This window comes from Pteropus alecto, unplaced genomic scaffold (genome assembly GCF_000325575.1).
Source record: "Pteropus alecto unplaced genomic scaffold, ASM32557v1 scaffold462, whole genome shotgun sequence".
NCBI lineage: Eukaryota > Metazoa > Chordata > Mammalia > Chiroptera > Pteropodidae > Pteropus > Pteropus alecto.
The window spans coordinates 324,703-345,976 of record NW_006431936.1 but is presented as its reverse complement, the minus strand read 5'-3'; the positions used below and the strand labels follow the sequence as shown (position 1 = coordinate 345,976).

Genomic DNA, 21,274 nt, shown 5'->3' with positions numbered 1-21,274 from the left:
CAGGCACCAATTCAGTAAGCTGCTTGAGGTATCACTAAGAGACTCAGGTGTTGTATTAAGGCTCTATAATAACTTGAAGGGTGTTTCTGCTTCTACAGCTTCCAGTGATAACTTGCTATCTGTCATTCAGTCATGCCCACTCCAGGAAGCATGGTTGAAATAGAAATCAGTTTTATTCAGGTACAGACTGATGCATGGAAAATTGGTAGCGTATATAGTTGCCAAATTAATCAATCCAAGGTAGGTAAAAGGGGTGGATTATGTTATGCAATAAAGTCTGACTGTTTCAGAGCTTGCAGTGCTGAAGGTCAGTTTTCTAGCAAGAACTGAGATTCAGACAACTCAGAGAGCAGCCCAGGGAATCCCAGGGCTCATTAGGCTGAGCAGTGGCATAAGGACTATAAAAGCCTCAGATACAGCCAGAGCCCTAGGGACAAGAGATCGTTCCAGTCGGGACAGCCAGCCATCAATTAGGGCTTGATTTATAATGAAGCAGTTAGGGTGTAGACAGGGCAACTGTGATGGTCATCTAAGAATTTTTTATTATGCTGGCCTGAAACAATGAAGAAGCGGCTGGAGAGTTGAAGAGCAGGGTAACATAATCCTCCTTTAAACTCACATAGTTTCATCATTGCATAATGATGTAAGTTTCTCAAACATATTTATTCAAAGCTCCAGTCACCTCCCATGCTCCTCTTTCTGTCTCTGAAACCAGTTTTATATCTCCTGTCGTATGTATTTTTTCTGTATATACTCTGACCGTCATCATTTTTTAAATTTAAGAAATCTTTGGAGTTTTGTTGTTTTAGGTTTATACACTTAAAAGCATTCACATTTATAGCAAAATTCCTATAGCATTAGGGAATTCTAGGGCCGGTGGTATCTTGGAAGGTGGTTACAAGGTTTGGATAAGGTAGGATCAACTTTATACAACAGAAGGCACTGGATTCACCCTACATAGTTTTTAGGCTACCTAATTCTACAATAATCCCTCCGAGATCCCATTTTCCATTTCTTAAATTATTTCAGTTGCTTTTTGCTAAACTTCTTCACTTCCCCCAAATGCAGTATAAAATGCAATGTTTCAAACAAAGCCAGAGATGTTCACAGCAGGAAGATCATGCCCTTCTCCATGGGAAATACTGTGATGAGTACTAGCTCCAATAAATGGTGTCTATTTCTTGGTGTTCCATCAGAAAAATACAAATTTTGTCTCACTTAATATTTTGCCTAGAGTTAGTTTTATATTAAAAAATATTATAATCTGTTCATTCTTAACTACTTAAATGGAAAAATATATAAATGTTTCCCAAATTTTTATTTGTAATCCAAGATTTCCCACCCAGTGTTAGGGGTAGATACAAGTGTAGAGCAAGAGAAATAGATAAAACAATATCTTTGCTTGTCCTTTATTTATCTTAAGTGTACTTATAGTTGTTGAAAAGCCTAATAGCAGCATAATTATGATTTCTCTTATTATCTTTTCCTAAAAAATGAGTCATGGTGAGCCTCTTTTGTACATGCCTCAGTAATATGGACATTGCCTTTGGTCTGTTCTTTTGGTAATTGTTAGTGTAGTCCAGGCACTGGCCTATTCAACCTGAGTTTAATGTTTCTCTAAATTTAAAGATAAAGATTTTATTTCTTCTTTTCAAATCTCTACAAACTTCCCAACCTCTGTCACCTGGATAATAAATAAAGACAAAGACCATGAGCTACTTTTCAATTCTTCCTCAATAATTCTTTTGTCTAACATATACATTTATAATAACTACTAACTTGTATACAATATAGCAATTCATGGCACAAACCAGTCTTCCTTTAATTTGATAAATTATTATGTAATAAGTATTATGATCTAAGTATGAAGATGAATAAGAAATATTCCCTTACTTCGAGGGACTTAGTCTTTTTTGTGTATGTGTAAATGTATGTTGTTCATAGACAAATTGCATTTGACTTTTAAAATAACTTTGGGAGATATTACTCTCCCTATATTAGGTTGAATAAACAAAGAATAAAACTCAGGTTTAATACCTTGCCTGAGGTCACTCCATTGGTGAGTGGTAGAGCTGGGCATTGAATATTTCATTCTGAAACTCTTGTCCTTAAAGCAGTGGTCCCTAACCTTGCTGGCACCAGGGACTGGTGCTCCTATGAGAATCTAATGCCCAGTGATGATCTGAGGTGGAGCCGAGCCGTTGAAACTAGTGCTTGGGGAGCGGGTGTGAATACAGATGAAGCTATGCTCACTCGGCTGCTGCTCACCTCCTGCTGTGTCCTGGTTCCTAACAGGCCACGGATCGGTACCCCTGCTGTGTGGCCCGGTTCCTAACAGGCCACGGATCGGTACTGTTCCGCAGCCCAGGAGTTGGTGACCCCTGCTTTAAAGAATATAATTCTGTCTATTAAAAAAATAAAATGATTCTCATGCTCTCATCACCTCAAGCCCAGATCATTGTCTCCCTTTCTAGTTTGTTGTAAATGCAATTTAAAAGCATTACAGGAATAAAGAGTTGGAAGGGATGCAAAATGATGGTCCTTCTTTTATTTATACAGGAATGTACATTTCCTACATTCCTACATTAAGTATTTTTCATCTTGGAATATGATTCTATAAACACCAGACTCAAAATCTGATGACTTTTTTTTGTTTGCCTTTTGTCTAACTTAAATCTCTCGTTCCAATTTAATTCTTTTTCTAGGTCACTTGGTATTCTCGACTTGATGAAAAAAGAAAATGCTTCTAAGGTGACAGAATTTGTTCTTCTGGGCCTATCATCCTCTTGGGAGCTGCAGCTATTTCTCTTCTTAATATTTTTGTTGTGTTATATGGCTATTGTCCTGGGAAACCTCTTGATAGTGGTAACAGTGCAAGTTGATGCTCACCTACTCCAATCTCCTATGTACTATTTTTTGAGCCATCTGTCTTTCATTGACCTGTGCCTGAGCTGTGTCACTGTACCCAAGATGTTAGGGGATTTCCTACAGCAGGGCAAGACCATCTCTTTTCCAGGATGCCTGGCCCAGATTTACTTCCTGCACTTTCTGGGAGCCAGTGAGATGTTTCTGTTGACAGTCATGGCCTACGATAGGTATGTTGCCATATGTAATCCTTTGCACTACCTGACAGTCATGAACCGCCAGCTGTGCTTTCATCTGGTTTTTGCCTGCTGGTGTGGGGGTTTCATTCACTCTATCACACAAGTCATACTGGTCATCCAGCTGCCCTTCTGTGGTCCCAACGAATTGGACAACTTCTACTGTGATGTCCCACAGGTCATCAAGCTGGCTTGCATGGACACATATGTGGTGGAGGTGCTGATGGTCTCAAACAGTGGGCTACTGTCTCTTGTCTGCTTCTTAGTCTTGCTCTTTTCTTATGCTGTCATTCTCATCACCCTGAGAACTCGCTTCCGCCAGGGCCGGAGCAAGGCACTCTCTACCTGTGCCTCCCACTTAACGGTGGTCAGCCTGATCTTTGTACTATGTGTATTCATTTACCTGAGGCCTTTCTGCAGCTTCTCTGTAGATAAGGTATTTTCTGTCTTTTACACGGTAGTCACACCTATGTTAAATCCCCTCATTTACACACTCAGAAATACTGATATGAAGACAGCCATGAAGAAACTGAGGAAAAAGCATGTGGCATCCTGCTGCCATGTTAAAGAATGAACAAAAAGAGGTGATTTAGAAAACATACTCTTTCTTGGGATACTTTTTCATGCATGAAAACCAATTTTGTGACTTTGGTATAAAAGAGAAGCCAGCATATAAATTATAATTGCATTGCTCTTGATTATAGTTGGGAGGCAGACGTTAAATATTAAGCAGGGGACTCAGAAGTGTTTACTGGCCAACAAATGACAACAGTCATTAACTGAGTACTAGAGTCAAGAGGATGCCTTGAAAGATCGACTCTTCTATCCTTTGTCTGTTAGTAGTCTTCCTTTATTTTACTCATTTCTCTTTTAAACTCTATTCAAATGAAAGAAGATATTACATCTTTTTTTGTGGCCTGCTCTGGTGTCAGGAAGTTCCTTCTCATGTCTCATCAGAGCCTCTTTGGAAGCAGTGTGACTCCGTTTTGTCCTGTCTCTAATGAAGCCTGAAAACATCACTAATCACCCTGTGTCTTAGTGTTCACTCAAGAACTGTGTACTGTGTTGTGCCAAATTTTAGAAATGCAGTCGAATAACTCACTTGAATGAACCCACGTTCTTAGAGAAGTTCGTGTGTGAAGAAAAGGAAGTCTGGGAGTCTGGATGATGCAAGCTCTTAGTATTCTGCTATAGAGGCCGTTTGGGGAGAGGCACCCCATTTCTTTAAATGGTAATATAGTGGGGGCAAGTTGATAAACTGGCTCTTCAACTGACTATAATGTTTAAGAACTCTGAACTCTAAAGTAAAAGAGAAAGAAAGAAATGAGGTATGTTTTAAAACACTCCTCTACCCTATCCTTATCCTTGAGGTTCTCATAGTTATTACCTCTGAGTATCAAAAGTGCTTTAAGGAGTAGGTAATTTTTTTAATTAAATTTATTGGGCTGACATTGGTTAATAAAATTGTATAGGTTTCAAGTGTACAATTTAGCAATACATCATATGTATATTGCATTGTGTTCATCACCCAAAGTTAAATTTCCTTCTGTCACCTTATATTTGACCCCCTTTATCCTTATCTACTTCCCCTCAACCCCCTTTCCCTCTGGTAACCACTAAACTGTTGTGTCCATGAGTCTCTGTTCTTCTTGTTCATTTGTTGCTTCCAGTTTTATATCCCATGAGGAATAAGGAGTATTATTCAATTTATTTTTACAAATGAATGCAGATTTGTTAAGTGACTTGCTCAGATTACTTAGAAAATGTGTAATCAACCAAGGAAGCTACTAAATTTACATAATTAAGATTAAGTTAATATTTTTTTTTCTCTCCAGAAAGAGTATTTATCCCAGGTACATGGATTAATTGCTTAATTTCAACTATACAGCTCCAGAATCAGGATATACCTAAAAACATTCACTTAAACATTTATATTTAAGATTATCTATTTCTGATATAAGGCTCTTTGTAACTTTATGGCTATAGAAAGGTATTTATTTTATTCACTAAATAATAATATAATGACGGACTTTGAGGAATATTTTTATATTTGTTCACTTTATTTCCTAATCCGATGCTATGGAGAGAGACCTTTCTGATTGCTTAGCTAAAAAAGCATACCTCAGGAAAAAAGATGTCTGAAATTCTACCTAATGCTAGGATATACTAGGAAATCTACAATACCCCTCATCACATGAGTTTTCTTTACTTTGGAATAACGAATGGATTTCTATTTTTGTGCTGTGAGTTAGTGACTTTATGTTCAAGAAACCTTATGTATATATGTATGTGTATATATATATATGCATGTGTGTGTATGTATGTATGTATGCATGTATATATGTATGTATTGCTACAGAAGGACTCACAGATCAGGAGCAAGGCTAACACTTGGGTGATTTCGTAATAGGATGAGAGAGAGTGAGCGTGGCATCCCTAGTACAGATCACACTCCCCTCTTTCCTTTTCACTTCACAACATTTCCACAGAGATCCATTGCCTGCAGTGAATATGCAGAAGAGCAGACTGTAGGAAACTGCCAGACAGAGAGAGTAGTGTGTGGGCTGACAACAGGTAAATGGTGCTAAGTCAGCAAGGCAAATTGCAGGAACATGAAGCTCCAGGCTTTCTTTTCATGTCGGCTGGCTGCAACATCCTCTTTTTCTAGTGGTCCTCTTTCATAGCAAAATTTAAGGTCTTGGAAGATCATTTTAAATGTCCTGTTGATAGCTGTGATTAGTAGCATAATATTCAGAAAAGTAAGAATTTTGTATACTCCTTTTTGAATTTTCAATACTTGCTTAAATTTGCATTTGCAATACTTGCTTAATCAATTATCTATATTAAAATTATCTTTATTAATACTATATATGACTGATATTATCTACAGAGTCCCCTGCTCAAATGCCCTGAGCCCCCTTCCAGAGTCTGCCTGAGCGTCTTCCTTGGAGTCAGATAGCCTCATCATAGTTCAGCTTCACCAATTATCAGATGGCAAGCGACTTACTTCTCAATATCCCTTTGACTGTAAAATATGGACAGTAAGAATCTCTGCTTCATAGGATTCTCAGGAAAACTAAACAAAATAATGGTTATAAAGCTCTAATAAGCATGTCTACCTGTGGTCAGAACTCAATAAATATTGTCTGTTTATGTTACCATTATTGCTAATTGTACCATTAAATTAAAAGGGAAATAAAAATTGCAAGAAGGTTGTACAGTTTTTTGATCTTAGAGAATCACAGGGCAGAAGAAGAACTAGAGCTTTTGACTGTAGACTCCTGCCAAAAAATTCCTAATAACTTCTCCGTTTGTATTGAAACCAGCCTCAATGCAAGACATTTCATGTTAAATGATAGTATATGTGTCCTCAAAATTATATTAAAAAAAAATCTCATTTTATGTTGCTTTTTTTTTTTTTTTAACCAAAAAAATGTTCTGGTTAACATCATGCTTTCAAGGCTTTTATGCCATAATTTTAAACTTAAATAATTTTAAAAAATTTTAAATAGTTTTAAATTTACAGAAAAGTTGCAAAGATACTACAGACAGTTCTGTATATCTCACACCATTTCCCCTATTGTTAACATCTTATATTACTTTGGTACATTTGTCACAATTAATGAATCAATACTGATATATTATTATTATGAACTAAATCCCATATTTTATTTATATTTCAATAGTTTTTCTTTAACAAATAGGGTTACCCAAGTTATCTATTTTTAATATATTATCATGCTAGTTATTGATTTATTATCCTTATGCTCTTGATGTTCCTAAGAAATTTTTTTGTAATTATTCCATAAACAAACACAAGCACCTTGTGAGCTTCTGTTACTTAGAGGAAACGCTAAAATCTATGTACAGGAAAATGTAAATATAGTGCAGTCTTGTTCCTACTTCTTAACTGAGTAACTGTTTGACTTCCTATCCTTAACCATCTCTTCCTTTTCTTCCTTCAAGTCTGCAGTTTCTCATCTGCAAGTTCTATCCTGCCCAGATTCTGGTACAAATATTACTATGGAAGTCTGTAAGAGTATGGGGTGTGAATGGGGTAAGAACATCTGGGATAATGCCTAGGAATCCCCACATTATTGACTTCTCTAGAATACCACTCCAAACCTTGGGCCAAGTTCTAGTGACGAAGCTTGTTCTGAGACTAAGTCTCAGTCCTAGTCTTCATTTATTGTCTCTGTCCTCTCCCATAATACGAACCTCTGAACTATTTGCAGTTTCCCCATACCTTTAGGCCTCTGAACATGTTGCTTTCTCTGCTGGAATTACCCACATTCCATCTTCAATATCAGATTAAAGTATTAGCTTCACCAGAGGGTGGGGGGAGAGGAGAGGTAGATGGGGAAAATAAAAATTAAAATAATTTCTTCAATTAAAAAATAAATAAATAAATACAAAAAAAGAGTATTAACTTTTTGGAAGTTGTTTTTGATCCTGTCTTTGTAGAGTTTTGTTAACTGATCCTTATATGAATTCTCATAGCATGCTATACTTATCTTTAGTCAGCATAGCATTTATCATATTTATTGCAATTTTCTTTTCATATACTGGACTGCCCATTATTCAGTGGTCTTTGTTCAAGACTATCCAGCACAGTGCCCAAGAATAAATACTCATCATCTTTTAAATTGAGATATAATTTACATATAACATTGTGTAAATTTAAGGTGTACAAAGTATTGATTTGATACATTTGTTTATTGCAATATGATTACCACCATAGCATTCTCCTTTCTCCCAACTCCTGATAACGACTATTTTACTTACTGTTTCTATGAGTTTGGCTTTTTTTTCTTTCAATAATTCTCTATTTCAGTTTTTATTTTATTTTATTTATTTTTTTAAATTAAAGTTATTGGTTAATAAAATTATATAGATTTCATGTGTACAATTCAATAATATATCATAGGTATATTGCATTGTGCGTTCACCACCCTAAGTTAAATCTCCTTCCGTCACCATATATTTGACCCCCTTGAACCTTATCTACCTCTTCCCTCCCTGCTTCCCTCTGGTTACCACTAATCCACTGTCTATGTCCATGAGTCTCTGTTAGTTTGTTGCTTTCAGTTTTATATCCCATATATGAGCGAAATCATATAGTTCTCAATTTTTTCTGTCTGATTTATTTCACTTAGTGTGATCATTTCAGGATCTACCCATGTTGTCACAATTGACAGTATTCCATCCTTTCTTACAGCTGACTAATATTCCATTGTATATATGTACCACATCATCTTTATTCAATCATCTATCGAAGGGCACTTTGGTTGTTTCCATGTCTTTACAAATAAATGTTTTGAAAATTCTGGGGTAAATACACAGATGAGAGATTATTGGGTAATATGGTAATTTTATTCTTAATTTTTTGTGGAACTTTCATACCATTTTCCAAAATAGCTATACCAATTTACATTCCCATCAGTAGTGTATGTGGGTTCCTTTATCCCCACAACCTCTCCAATACTTGTTAATACTTATCTTGTTGATGACTGCCATTCTAATAGGTGTGAAGTGGTATCGCATTGTGGTTTTGATTTGCATTTCCCTAATAGCTAGTGAAATAGAGCATGTTTTCATATGTCTGTTGGCCATTTATATGTCTTCTTGGGCGAAGTGTCTGCTCAGGTTCTCTGCCCATTTTTTAATAGGATTGTTCATTTTTGTTGTTGAGTTGTAGAGTTTTTATAATATATTTTGTTCTTTATCAATAATCATTTTATTTTATTTTATTTTTTAAATAAAAAAATTTTATTATGGTGACATTGGTTAACAAAATCCAGTTTCAGGTGTACAATTTAACAGTAATATACACATACATATATATGCACATACATATACATATACATACACATATATACAGCATTGTGTGAGATTTTTATGTATTTTAGATATTAGCCCTTTGTCAGAGGCATTGTTTGCAAATATCTTCTCCCATTCATTTGGTTGCCTCTTTGTTTTGTTGATGGTTTGTTTAGCTGTGCAGAAGCTTTTTAGTTTGATATAGTACCATTCACTTACTTTTGCTTTTACTTCCCTTGCCTTTGAGGTAAATTCATAAAATCCTCTCTGAATCCAAGGTTTATGAGTTTAGTCCCTACTTTTTTTTTTTTTCTATGAAAGTTATTGTTTCAGGTCTTATATTTAGGTTTTTGATCCATTTTGAGTTAATTTTGGTATATGGTGACAGCAGTCTAGTTTCACTTCTTTACATGTGGCTTTTCAATTTTCCCCAGCGCCATTTATTAAAATGCCTTTCTTTTCTTTATTGTATGTTTTTGCCTCCTTGCCAAAAATTATTTGCACATACATATGAAGGTTTATTTCTGGGCTCTCAATTCTGTTCCATTGGTCTGCATGTCTGTTTTTCTGCCAATACCATGCCATTTTGATTATTGTCGCATTGTAATATAATTTGAAGTCAGGCAGTGTGATACCTCCAACTTTGTTTTTTTTTTCCTCAGGATTGCTTTGACTATTTCAGGTCTTTTGTGATTCCATACAAACTTGATGATTTTTTGTTCTGTTTCTTTAAAAAATACCATTGAGATTTTGATGGGAATTGCACTAAATCTGTATTTGCTTTGGATAATATGGCCATTTTAATTACATTAATTTTTCCAATTCATAAACATTGAATATCTTTTCATTTCTTCATGTCTTCAATTTTTTTAAATAACGTCTTGTAGTTTTTTGTGTATAGGTCCTTCAGATGCTTTGTTAAGTTTATTCCTAGATATTTTATTCTTTTTGTTGCAAATGCAAAAGGAAACTTTTTTTTTCTTTTTTTTCTTCTGAAATTTCTTAGTTATTGTATAGGAATGCAATGGATTTTTGTATATTGATTTTGTATCCTGCAACTTTACTGTATTAGTTTTTTGTTTCTAATAGTTTTTTGGTAGAGTCTTTAGTTTTTTTTTTAATATAAAAAAATCATGTTGTCTCCTCTCTTCTACTCTCTTCTCTCCTCTTGTTTCTCTCTTTCCTAATCTTTTCCCAGAAATATTGCATAATCTAGTAGAGGAAATAGATTCATAAACATAATACAATATAACAAAGGCAGAAAATGCAGACATAGAAACATACGCTGCATACTATGAAGGGGTTACTATAAACTGAAAAACTGACCAAAGGTTAAGGGAGGAAAATTTTACATATTTTGGTCTTGAGCAATATTTTTAAAGACCAAATATTCAAATTTAAAGAATTTGAATACTTATTATCACCCCAGTATTATATTATTTTTACTGAAAGTAATATTTATTTTTTGCAACACATAAAATATATTAACTAAAGCGACTAAAAAGAATTTACATTTGAACTATAGAAATGAGGAAGTCAAGGAGATGTTCTATTATAAATTCTTAGTTAAAATTGTTTTAAGAGGATCTTTGGAAACATAGGGGAGTGAGAGACGCCTCCAGATCTCTCCCCTTGAAACAACAATAAGCTGAACATCTAAAACTCAACAAAAACACCCAAATTGCACATCAGCATGTCTGAGTGTGGAATCTGCACATAAGAGCTACCACAGGTCAGAACCCTGAGTGTCGGGCAGTGGACTGGGAGAAATAAAGAAGCTGCCTCTCGCAGCTGCTAGAGCTCCCTGCAAGAGGAGGGGGAGGGTAGAAGGTGCAACGAGTTCCCTGAACAGCCCTGCCTGAAATAATTTGTGGTTTGATGCACCCAGCGGCAGGACCCAGACATCAGGCAAAAAGCAGAGAAGCGGGACAGCAAAAAAAAAAAAAAAACAGTTGATTTTTGCCAGGCATGATTGCAAAACCAAGGCTGAGCCACAGTCCCCAACTCCCAACCCAGAGGGCCTCTTCCCCCAGGCCCTCCAGAACTGATCACCATGGATTCCCAGGGGAATCTGAGCAAATGCTACCAAAACTGTTGCAAACATTGACAGGGACTGAAACTGAGGGTAGCAAGTGTGATTAAATATCTATCAGGAAAAAAAAGTCATTACTAAGGCTCCATATAAAGCAGGGATTCAAGAGGCTTAGATGCTACCTACTGAAAACAAAAAGAAAAGTACCATCTTTGCAGCAGGCTAAAGAAAGACCTTTATATAAAAATCTTTCTGGAAAAAAAGCAGAATGCATTTGCATTAATGCCAAGGAGGAGAAATAGTCCATTAAACACCATGAACAACCAAGATGACAAGGCATCTCAGGAAGAAAGAGAAAAATCTCCAGAAAATAAGTTTACAGACATAGAAATATGTGACTTAAATGACAGAGAATTCAGGATGGTACTTCTGAAAAAAATTCAGCGAATTCCAAACAGAGTCATATCAACAATTTCAGGAACTGAAAAAACACTTAGATGAGCAGTACAAGGAGATTAAAATCTTCAAAAAGAATAGAATAGATCTTCTGGAAAAGAAGAACACACTGCAAGAGTTGAAAAATGAAATGGCAAGCTTGGAGAATAGAGCTGACCAAATGGAAAAAAGGATCAGTGATATTGAAGACAGAAATCTAGAAATAAATAAGAAGGAAGGAGAGAAACTGAAAAATGAAAAATAATGAAAGAGAAATACAAGAACTAGCTGATACCATCAGGAGAAGAAACATAAAAATAATGGGAATATTCAAAGCAGAGGAAAAGAAGAAGGGATTAGAAAGCATTTTCAGACATACAGTGGATGAGAATTTCTCGAATCTAAGGAATGAGCTGGAGCTTGGAATTAAGAAGCCAACAGAACACCCATTCATCTCAACCCCAAAAGACCTTCTCCAAGACACATTGTATTAAAGTTATCAAAAATCAATGACAAAGTCAGATTCTCAGGGCATCAGGGAAAATAAGATGGTAACTTATAAAGGAAAACCCATTAGATTACGGTCAGACTTCTCAGCACAAACCTTACAAGTCAGAAAGGAATGGAATCAAATATTTAAACTATTAAGTGAAAGCAACTACCAGCCTAGAATAATGTATCCAGCTAAGCTCTCCTTTAGATATGAAGGAGAAATTAACCTTTCCATACATACAAAAACAGGGAACTTTCCAATACGAGGCCTGCACTAGAAGAAATACTGAAAGGGGTCAAATCACCTAAAACAAAATGACAAAACAAAACAAAACAAAACAAAACAAAAAACCATAATTAAGAGTAAAGTGACTATCAGGCAAATAGAAGCAGAGGAGCACAACCCTTACTAAGAACAGGGCATTATAAGCTTAAATAATAATAAGAGAATTGTTATAACAAGATAGTAATGAACATTCAGCATACATAGGAACAAATTGAGATAACAATGACTGAAAAGGGGGTATTCAAAGATTCAAATTGGCAAAGGAGAATGAAGATAAGTCACGCATGGAAGAAAATGGACAACTGTATACATATTCATAATAGTAACCACACACCAAAGATTCAGAACCATTGTATATAACATAAAACAAGAAGGATCAGATGGAAAACCCGCAAAAGCCAACCAAAATAAAGAAAACAGAAACGTAAGGACAAGGAAGCAATAGAAACAACAAGTTTCCAGAAAGCAAAAGATAAAATGGCTATAAGAAGATCTCATATTTTGATAATCACCCTAAATGTAAATGGGTTGAACTCACCAATAAAAAGGCACAGAGTTGCAGAATGGATCAAAAAACAAAACCCAACCATATGCTGCCTCCAGAAGACACATCTCATTTCCAAAGACAAATATAAACTCAAAGTGAAAGAGTGGAAAATGATGTTTCAAGCAAATGGCATTCAGAGAAGAGCAAGAGTAGTGGTACTAATATCAGATGAAATAGACTTCAAAATTTAAAAAGTAAGGAAAGATACTGAGGGACACTTCATAATGAGAAAGGGACTCATGCACCAAGAAGACATAACACTTATTAATATCTATGCTCCCAATCAGGGAGATCCGAAATAGATAAAGCAATTACTAACAGAACTAAAGGGAGAAACAAATCAAAGCACCCTAGTAGTAGGGGACCTAAATACCCTACTGTCAGATATGAACAGATCATCCAAACAGAAAATGAATAAAGAAATAACATTTTTAAATGACACATTAGATCAACCAAATTCCAAAATAGCTGCTTATATATTCTTCTCTAGTGCACATGGAACATTCTCAAGGATTGATCACATATTGGGACACAGAGCTAGCCTCAACAAATACAAGAGGTTTGAAATCACATAAACTATATTCTTTGATCATAATGCTTCACAACTAGAGATCAACTGTAAAAAAGAAAATGGGAAGAGCCACAAGTACATGGAGATTAAACAACTTGCTACTGAAGAATAACTGGGTCAGAGAAAAAACAAAAAGAGAGATCAAGAGATACATAGAAACGAATGATGATAGTACAACATATAAAAACTTTTGGGACATGGCAAAAGTGCTCATAAGAGGAAAGTTCATATCATTACAGGCCTATCTACAAAAACAAGAATGAGAAAGAAATCATCAAAATTAGAGCAGAAATAAAAAAAAAAAAAAAGAAAGAAAGAAAGAAAAAATAAACACAACAAAGAGCTGGTTATTTGAGAAGGATAATAAGATTGAAAAACTCCTGGCTAGACACACTAAAGAAAAAAGAGAAAGGACACAAATAAACAAAATCAGGGATGAAAGAGGGGAAATTATGACAGACACTGCAGAAATATAAAGGATCATACTAGAGTACTATGAAAAAGTATATAACACCAAATTCAATAACCTAGAAGAAATGGACCAGTACTTAGAAAAATACAAGCTTCCTAGGCTGAATCAAGAAGAACTGGAAAATCTAAATAGATCTATCAGATGAGCAGCAGTATGGAAATTGAAACAATCATCAAAAACCTACCAAAAGTAAAAGTCCAGGACGAGATGGCTTCACCAGTGAATTCTACCAAACATTCAGATTTAATACCTATTCTCCTCAAACTCTTCCAAAAAATCTTAGAGGAGGTAATACTTCTCCACTCATTTTATGAGGCCATTATTACTCTGATACCAAAACCTGGTAAGGATAACACAAAAAAAGAAAACTACAGAACTATATCTCTCATGAACACAGATGCAAAAATTCTAAATAATACAGCAATCTATTAAACAGATTATACACCACGATCTAGTGGGCTTCATCCCAGGGGCACAGGGATAGTTCAACATATGCAAATCGATTAAAGTGATATACCACATAAATAAATTAAAAATTAAGAATCATATGATCATATCAATAGATTCAGAAAAAGTCTTTAACATGATCAAAACACTGAACAAAATCTGTACAAAAGGATTTCCTTAATATAATAAAGGCCATCTATAACAAACCCTCAGCCAACATTATACTTAATGGTGAAAAACTAAAAACCTTCCCTCTAAGATCAGGAACAAGGCAAGGCTGTCCACTATCACCACTGTTATTCAGTATAACATTGGAGGTCCTAGCGAGTGCAATCAGGCAAGAGAAAGATATAAAAGGCATCCAAATAGGAAATGAAGAAGTCAAACTGTCACTATCTGCAGATGACATGATTCTCTACATAGAAAACCCTAAAGACTCCACAAGAACACTACTAGAAACAATAAGCAAATACAATAAAGTCTCTGGATACAAAATCAGCGTTCAGAAATCCATAGCGTTCCTATATCCTAATAATGATATGTCAGAAACTGAACTGGGGAAAAAAATTCCTTTTGCAATTGCAACAAAAAGAATAAATTACCTAGGAATAAATCTAATGAAACATGTAAAAAACCTATATAATGAAAACTACCATATCCTATTAAAAGAAATCAAAGAAGATACAAAGAAATAGAATGATTTTCCATGTTCTTGGATTGGAAGAATCGACATAGTTAAAATGATCATATTTCCTAAAGCATTATACAGATTTAATGCAATCCTCATCAAAATCCTATTGGCATTTTTTAAATAAATGGAACAAAAAAATCAGATTTGTTTAGAAGCACAAAGACCCAGAATTGCCAAGGCCATCCTGAGGGAAAAAAAAAATGAGGCTGGAGGCACCACTCTGCCCGACTTCAAATGATACTACAAAGTGACAGTAATCAAAACGGCATGGTATTGGCAGCAAAACAGACACATGGACCAGTGGAACAGAATCAAGAGTCCAGAAATGAACCCACATTTATATGGGCAAAAATTTTTGACAAACAAACCCAAAACATACAGTGGAAAAGAGAAAACCTCTTCAATAAATGGTGCTAGGAAAACTGGAAAGCCACATGCAAAACAATGAATTTAGACTATTGTCTATTGCCACACACCAAAATTAACCCAGAATGCATCAAGGACCTGAATATAAGACCTGAACAATAAAACGCATAGAAGAAAACATAGGAGCTAAACTCAAGGACCTTGGACTTAGAAAGGATTTTATAAATTTGACCTCAAAAGCAAGGGAAATAAAAGCTAAAATAAATGAATGGAACTCCATTCAACTAAAAAGCTTCTGCTCAGCAAAAGAAATCAACAAGATAAAGAGACAACCATCTGAATGGAAAAATATATTTGCAAGCAACACCTCCAGTAAAGGCCTAATATCCAAAATATACAAAGATCTCAGACAATTTAATAATGAAGAAAACCAAATGATCCAATCAAAAAATGGGCAGAGGATCTGAATAGACACTTCTCCCTAGAGGACATACAAATGGCCAACAAGTATTAGAAAGATATTCAACATCGTTAGCTATTAAGGAAATGCAAATCAAAACCAACATGAAATACCATCTCACACCTGTTGGAATAGCTATAATCAACAGGACATGTAATAACAAATGCTGAAGAGGATACGGAGAAAAAGGAACTCTCATACACTGCTGGTGAGACTACAAATTGGTACAGTCACTATAGAAAACAGTATGAAAGTTCCTCAAAAAACTAAGAATTGTTCTACCATATGATCCAGCAATCCTTCTACTGGATATTTACCCCCAAAAGTTGAAAACCCATATCAAAAAAGGTATTTGCACACTGATGTTCAGAGCAGCATTATTCACACTGGCCAGGACATGGAAGCAATTGAAGTGTCCTACGATAGATGATTGGCTAAAGAAGCTGTGGTACACATATACAATGGAATATTTTTCAGGCATAAGAAGAGATGAAATACTGCCATTTGCGACAGCATGGATGGACCTTGCAATAATCATGCTATGCAAAAGAAGTCAGAAAAAGTTGAAAATCACATGCTATCACTTATATGTGGGATATAAACCTAAAATCAACAATTGAACAGGACAAACAAATAGAGACTCATGGATATGGACTATAGACTACTGGTTACCAGAGGGTAGGGGATGGGGAGGAGGGTGCAGGTAGAGGGGTAAATGGGGTCAAATATAGGGGAGTAGGGGGAGGGGGAAGTTGGTAAAGGGGATCGAATAAATGGTAGCTGAAAGAAACTGAACTTTGAGTGGTAAACGCACAATAGAATATACAGATGTCAAATTATAATGTACACCTGAAAATTATATAATTGTATTAACCAATGTTACCCCAATAAACGTAAGAATAAAATAAAATAAAAAATCACACCAAAAATAATTGTTTTAAATTTTTTAAAAAGAAAAAATGGATTAAGCACTTCTTTGTGTGTTCTTAGTAAAGTTGGATAGTAGCTGGATATTCTTAATTCTTCAGAAAAAAGTTTTTATTCTGAGGATCTTTTTAGGTCTTTTTTCATGACATATCTTTCAGTAATTCTGCCATGATTATTTTCATCAAAACTTATTTTCTGTATACCTTAAGCATTCCTGTATATATTTTATAAAATGGTATCAGACACTTAATTTTTTTCTGTCACAGAGCTGGATACACAGTCAATACTTATGACAGAATCTGTGGTTGTACCCATTGTTCCTTTTTTCCTTAATAACAGAGACTTGATGTTGTTTAAGTGATCATGCTAAAATATTGCATTTACCAGTCCATCATTTGCAGCTGAGAGTGGATAATTTGGTGTTAACAGTAGCTGGTGATTGGGACTTTAAAATGGTTTCTCTGCCCATCAGCTGTTCCATACATTATCACCATTTTGTTGCATTTCCTTATACTTATTTTGTATATTGCCTTTTCTCTATAAAAAACATTCTATTATATACTTAATTTTTAAAAATTAATAAATGCACTGAAATTATATATAAAATGGTAGATTGCATTAGTTTTTCTTTTTCCTCCAAATAAAATAATAATGATAATAATAGTAATGATAACATCAATGGGGGAAAACATTTAGATTCACAAGAACAAAAGAACAGGACAGAAGTTAAATGCAGACAAAAGATTCCAACAAATGTTGGGAAAAGAGAAGACAAAAGTGTGGTAATTGTTGGCAAAGTAGAAAAGGCTACCTCTAAAGTACCAACAGAGAGCAATAATGAAGAGAAATACACAGATTTATCTCCCAGCACCCCTGACATGCTTGAGATGCCAGGACACCAGGTAAGGGAGATAATGTGGTTCATGGCTGGTAATAGGGAGATTAAAGAGAAATGAATGGTTCAATCTTGCATCTTTTCTTTTCACCTCTCACTCCCAGGTGTCACTCAGGCGTACCCTCACAAACAGAATATTGGCATCTTTGCATTAAGAAATTGAATGATATTAGAGAAAAATCTTTCTCTAATTCTACCTTCACAGGACAGGTCTATTTCTGAGATCACAGATAGAGTGCCTATCCTTCTATTGGAACCTAACCAGAAGGTTTCTTTCTTAGAAGATCTTTGGAAAAGAAAGAGATTTCCCAGGTTCTCTGACCCAGGGAAACTGCCATAAATTCTTCACTTGGTCTCCATCTCCTGAAGCAGTTCTAGGGCATGCCATGTGCTAAAATCTACATAATTTTTTTTAAAAGTAATTCAGCATTATTTTCTTATTAAAAAATGTTTATTCTCACTTTCATGAGAATAATATTTTTATTATCATAATTATAATTTCTGCCCCTAATATGCACCAGATTCTGTTTTAGGCATGTGACATATGTTTTCTCAATTTTATTTCATAACAACTCTACATGCTCTTGGCATCTCTAGTTCCCATATAAGAAAAATTAAGTTCCAAAAGGCAGGAACTTCCCCAAGCAAATGGAGTTAGGAAGCCTTCTAAATGATAAAGCAGTTGTAAAGAGGCTCAGATTTTTCTATTTTTGTGATAATCAGTGGATTTATAACTTGACATTTTCATTATTTGTGTATCTCTATGTGCATTTAATAAAAATTTGGAGGAAACTGAACTGAAGTTTTTCAACCATTTAAAACTGAATATAGTTTAACTTTTTGAAAATTTTTGTGTTTAATCAAACTCTCTAAAAATACATATTTGTTTTGACTTGACCTTTGAGGCCATTCAAAACAAATTACAACTCCAGTTCTCCAGTTTAAGTTCTGAGTCTTTTCATCTTCATCTTAAACACAAGACTTCAGCAGTTTGTGAAAGAATACCTAAGACTTCCATGGATCACTGAGAATGCAATATTTTTAAAATTAAAAGATAATTCTCATCCTCACTTCATAAACATCAAGTATGGCCACTGAGAGTATAATATGGAGATAATTTTAGAGGGATAAATTTCTAAAAGATATGAGATGGAGATCAGACTGAGAATAAAATTGAGAGGGACCTAATTTTATTTATCATAGAATATTTCTAGATGAGAGATACAGACAAGTATTTGTAGATTCATAGATGGAAGAGTAATTATAAGTTGATTTAGAAAAATAAAGGCTGTTTCTTGTTCATCATTGTATGCCTGTGCCTAGAACAGTGTCTAACATGTAGTAATCATTAAGCACATATAGAAGACATTGAATAAAAGTTAGAAATATTACGGAGTTATTACTTAAGGCCTCCATTATAAACATGTGTAAACTGTTTAAGCAATTTATGTAGTATTAATATTGAACTTGGACAGATATCCATTTTCCTAAGAATCTAACATCTTTAAGTGACACAGTCCTTTGTAATAATAGAATTGTAAATGTACATCATACTTTAGAGGGCCTATCACACATCATAATATTTTCCACTCATAATCCAAGGAAATTAGCCATTTTCCTTTCTTGTTCTGGGCAATTTAAATCTTTGGGTGAAGAACACATCAACTTTTAAATTATTCCCTCAGAGTTTTGATTCTTAGCTGGCTGGACCTGGCCTCCAGAGAAATGATATTCTTAGTCACAACCCGTGATGCTAGTTAGCTCACTGTTACATCAGGGAAGGAACTCCTATATACCAAAATATAGAAGACAAAGTTTTCTGTGTGGATGGGGGTCAAAGCGCCTTCTACTCCCTCTATTGTTCCTGACTACACCAAGATGGGCACAGTAATTGGTAGGTGGAAGAATGGTATTATAATATTTACATCAACCACTCTATTTTTGTGACAATGGGATGGGTAAAATGATGGGAATGACTATGTAAAATACTAAGAAAATAGTAATAAGAAGCAGAGTCTCCAGTAAGGAAAGATGTGAGAAAAACATGGTGATCGTATAGAGCAGATCTTAACCATGGAGTTGATAAACAAACTATTCTTTTGCTTGATCCCCATAACTAAAGCATTTAAACCCAAGGCTGGGAAAGGCACCGAGAAGATATCTTGGTCATCTCATACTTACAGAATGAAATTGTGTAAATCTTATTCTTAAACAATCTCGAACAGAGAAGTTTGTTTTGATTTATGGGTCTTCAGAGAGTGCCAAATCATTAACATAACCTAAAATTTTAAATCTGTCACTCCTGAAATGAAGTCAGGAAAACTCTGACTTATGATAGTTCTTCAGGATGGTCACTGTGAAGAAGATGGGAGAGATAAAGCCTGAGATGTTTCATTTTGAAGAGATTGGTGTTGGTAGTAGCAACAATTTTGGCAGTGAATAAGAAAAAAAAGAAACTTTAAAGCAAAGAGACTCTTGTTTGAAATTAATGTGGGTAGAATAGGTATTTTAAAAAGAGGATTCCAGGAAACCAAATCAGGAATCATGAAGTAGAGTCACAAAACAGCAAATGAGTTATAAAACAATTAGATTTGGAAGTCATTGACAATTTTTTTCTACAAAGTCATTAATTTATTTATTCACATAAAAATTCATTTTTTATTGCATTTATTTATTTTAATTAGTTTCAAGTATACAGTACATTGGTTAGACATTTATATAGTTTATAAAATGATCCCCCTAGTTGCTCCTTCTCTCCTCTGGTTTTCCACCCAGCCAATATACTAATGCTAACTGCATTCTCTATGCTATGCTCCCTATCCCCATGACCATACATGAACTACTAATTTGTATTCCTTTAACCCTTCACCCCATTTTCCCAGCCCCCCAGCCTACCCTCCCCTCTGTCCGTCACCAAACTGTCCACTATTTTGTGAGTCTGTTTTTGATTAGTTTGTTATTTTTGTTCCTTATTTTTATAAAAATTCATTCAATCAATTATTCATTCATTCAATAAACACACATTAAGAATGCTAGTGCCTGTAGCTATCTTAGGCTCTAGATAGTTATATAAATGAGATATGCTTTATGACCTCAAGGGGCTTAGAGTTTCTGTTATATTTTGGCCAAAACATAAACTGAAAAATTACAATGCAATGAGTAAAGTTTTTATTGGATGTGTGACCAGAGTACTACTATGAGAGCCCAACTTTCTATGGTACTTTTTAGAAATTATTCTTGCAAAATTTCAGGCATATTGAAAAAAAGGCCTTTTGAGAGTAGCTGTAGGATTAATAATAGTGATTTATTAATAGTCACATAGGACTGCAGTTTTGAGAAGATGAGAGGAGATGGAAGTGTTTAGAAGTCAGATGTTCTTGTACTCTTCTCTGAGCTATTTCTTAGACTTAGTCTTCCAGACCCAAGGATAGTAATGGGATAAAGTGGAGATAAAGAAGTATAAATAGATATTAAAGGGTAATATTGTGGAAATCATATATTAGGATGATAGTTTCTCTATTAAATCTGTTACTTTGAAAGGGAAAATAACAACAACAACAATAATAATAATTTAAGTGTGAGTATATACCAGGTATTTTTCTGAGCTTTACATGCATTATAAGCTGATGAATACTTACAATAATATCTATGAGGTAGGTATTATTATTACCTTCATTGCCTTGATGAGGCACATTAAAGCAGAGAGAAGCAAGTGAGTTGCTAAAGGTCACA

The 21,274-nt window shown here is 34.7% G+C and overlaps 1 protein-coding gene across 1 annotated transcript; it reads left to right on the top strand.

The window, feature by feature from the left end:
- Window positions 1-2,727: 2,727 nt before the first annotated feature.
- On the top strand, window positions 2,728-3,668 carry LOC102885061 (olfactory receptor 4Q3-like). The gene is given in 2 exon segments (XM_015585577.1): window positions 2,728-3,634; window positions 3,637-3,668. Coding segments are annotated over 2 exon segments (939 nt in total).
- The last annotated feature ends 17,606 nt before the right edge of the window (window positions 3,669-21,274 follow it).